The 2,753-nt window shown below is 46.3% G+C and overlaps 1 protein-coding gene across 1 annotated transcript in view; it reads right to left on the bottom strand.

Moving 5' to 3' along the window:
- Positions 1-346: 346 nt before the first annotated feature.
- Positions 347-2,753, bottom strand: part of LOC114429907 (dihydroxyacetone phosphate acyltransferase-like) — a gene marked incomplete at its 5' end in the record, with an annotated part of 3,969 nt that continues 1,562 nt past the window's right edge. Inside the window, 8 exons of the mRNA XM_028398516.1 lie at positions 347-637; positions 740-804; positions 1,322-1,415; positions 1,499-1,598; positions 1,684-1,824; positions 1,892-1,971; positions 2,039-2,188; positions 2,604-2,702. Of these exons, the coding sequence (XP_028254317.1) occupies positions 594-637; positions 740-804; positions 1,322-1,415; positions 1,499-1,598; positions 1,684-1,824; positions 1,892-1,971; positions 2,039-2,188; positions 2,604-2,702 (773 nt within the window). The remainder of the gene's footprint in view (positions 638-739; positions 805-1,321; positions 1,416-1,498; positions 1,599-1,683; positions 1,825-1,891; positions 1,972-2,038; positions 2,189-2,603; positions 2,703-2,753) is intronic.

The raw sequence follows: 2,753 nt of genomic DNA, 5'->3' as shown, positions 1-2,753 counted from the left end.
TAAAGCCACTTCAGTAGCTATGCTAGGTTTGAGGACAAATGTGTTCCTTTGGCAATATTGTTTGTAACTAGTAGCTATATCTCCACTGTGTAAACAAACGCTGCCCGTGCAGCTCGGACTGTTGGCAGGAGCCCTGAGGGGGGCCCTGTGGCACACCTGGAAAACCAGGGGGGCAGAACTGGCGCAGACAAAAAGAAACAAAGACCAAAGTTAAAACATGTTATGACAAACTTTCACAGAACGTAGTTAGATACACAGCAGGTGCACAGCGTGTAGCGGAAAGCCACTGATTAAAGTGCTGAAAGGGTGATAAGAGAAGCTAACGGCTAATGGAGGAGATGAAGGAACAGACTGAAAGGCTGTGTATTAAACGCCTGGATGGGGAGCGGGCGCCACTCTGGAGTGGAGCTGGCACATTGAGAAGCTTTTGTTAAAAAAGGCTTTTAAGAAGAAGCAGTTCTGAATCAAGGGGAAAAAATGAAAGAGGCGCCGACTCATCTCAAGATGGCGGTTGAGCTGAGGGGCTGCCTTACTGGTAAACCGTAGCTCAGTCTTCTTCTTCTTGACTCCTTGGCTGGAGAGGTCGCCGAGTGTTAGAGGCGAGCGGCGGCGGCTTTCTGAGTGGGCAGTTTTCCTCCTGGACAAACGCACAAACATGAGAGGCATTTTAAAGGCCTGCTGAGAACCCAGAGATCAGGTCAGTAATGGCGACAGCAGCTTGTTTCTTTTTTAATTTTACCCAGAGTGTCTTCCAGGGAGTTCACCATCACCTTGTTGACTTTCAGAGTGCCCTGCTCAGCTCCTCTGAAAGAGAAAGAAGCTGTTAGCATGAGAGACGCTACGTTTCCACCGCTCACTCTGACAGCTGTTTCTGTTTTGACACCAAACTCATTGTTCACAATAACAAGATAACATAATAAATCTAAATCTTAAATACCATTAATACATTCATTCAAATGTGAGTAATGTTAACTTTCTTTTTTTTTTTAATCAATCAATCAATTTTAAAGGATCGGGGTCGTTTTTGCACTTTTAGCATAATGCAAAGCAAACAAATGTGCCAACAGTGTTTTTACAGACTTGTTTAGCTGAGGGTCACCTCACAGACTGAAAGGGTTAAGTGGCAACACAAGTTCTCAATAAACCAGACAGGGCTTAGACTATAGAAAAGTTAACCCATAATGAAACCACACATTTTTCCCTTTTAATCTCAAACAACAAGATTAGTAATCTGTAATTTAATCCATGCCTTATCCCTATCCTGGATTATCAGACAGTTCAATATGAATGCATTAAGAATTTGATAATAAAGATGGTGTACCCTTTTACTCTCCGCACGGCTCCGAGCCTCAGCAAAGCTGCCAGGCTGTTCTTCTGCAGGTCCGACGACAGCGCCTCGGCGTACCTCAGCGTGCCTGGATCACACACAGCTCACGTTGTACAGGGGGACTTGATTTACAGTCGCACAACACTGACAAAGACTTAGTGCCAGACAAACCTGTCAGCAGGTGTTTGATGATGAACTTCCTGACGGCAGGAACGAACTGTTTGTCTGTCAGAGCCTCCGTCGCCTCTTCACACAGGAACCTGCACACAACCTGGACACACACAACTGTTGAGACTGTGGCTGTGTGCCAACAGCTCCCTCTAGTGGCCGTCTTGTATGCTACACTATGGCCTCACCTGGTATCCTTGTAAGAAGGGATCCAGGATGCTGGTGAGGAAAGCCAGCGTCCTGTGTCCTCTCTCTGTGATCAGCACCTCCTGCTGGGGGATCTGCAGAGCTCCGGTCTTCACCAGCAGGTAGCAGGCCTCCTCAAAGTCCTGGAATCACAACAGGACATGAACACGTCTCTAGTATTCATCCTGACCGGACTGAAACGTGCTCTACCTGCACTGTAGCTCCGGGACAGAGGATGAACTCGTTGGAGAACATGTTTCTCAGGAAGCTGAAGCTGTTGTAGACCTCCTCTGTAAAAAACACACGTGATTTACAGACATGTATATAGAAGCTGGAAGTGTGATGACGTCCTCTTACGTCTGTTGTTGGAGGAAGAGGTGACGATGGCCAAGGCGAGCAGCGCCGGGCGGAGGAAGACGTGGAGCGCCTGGTTCCTGTAGGAGGCGCAGGACAGCACGACCACAGCCTGGTTCAAGAGCTTCTCTTCTGGTCCCCCCTGTCCTCCTGCTGCAGGCGAATAGAATTACTGCTGCTGATGAAGATTCATTGCTGAAACACTACCAGGATTTCAGATGCACGTCTATACAAGGTGTTACGGTAGAGGGGTGTTCAGGGCAGATTTCAGTGAATTATTCATCAGCTTTGATAAAAACAACTTGAACACTGTATCAAGTCCAATTCCATGATACTATGAACAGATTTTTCTTTTTTTGTTTTCTTAGTATTTTAATGAATCTGTCAGAAAATGTCCTTTGCATTAATGATTCGACCCGTTTTTCCTGACAGATGCAACATATTAGTTATTATTATGTTATAAATGCTCTGAACAGTGTGTAATAACAAGAAGAGCGCCCGGCACACACGCTACGTGTCATTACCGTAATGTTTTTAAAAGGGAAATGAAGTTAAAATGAACACAGACCTTGTTCCAACGCCAGATGGACTCGCCCCTCAGAGATGCTCACCAGACCTTGATGGAGGGAAAGACTGGACGAAACGACCTCAGAGGGAGGAGCGTGCTCTTAAAGGAGAAGGAGGATCCGTCAGCTCAACAACAAAAACGGCGTCTTCT

The sequence above is a fragment of the Parambassis ranga genome, unplaced genomic scaffold (genome assembly GCF_900634625.1).
Source record: "Parambassis ranga unplaced genomic scaffold, fParRan2.1 scaffold_21_arrow_ctg1, whole genome shotgun sequence".
NCBI lineage: Eukaryota > Metazoa > Chordata > Actinopteri > Ambassidae > Parambassis > Parambassis ranga.
Note: the sequence above shows the minus strand (reverse complement) of the source record. Positions and strands in the feature narration are given on the sequence as shown.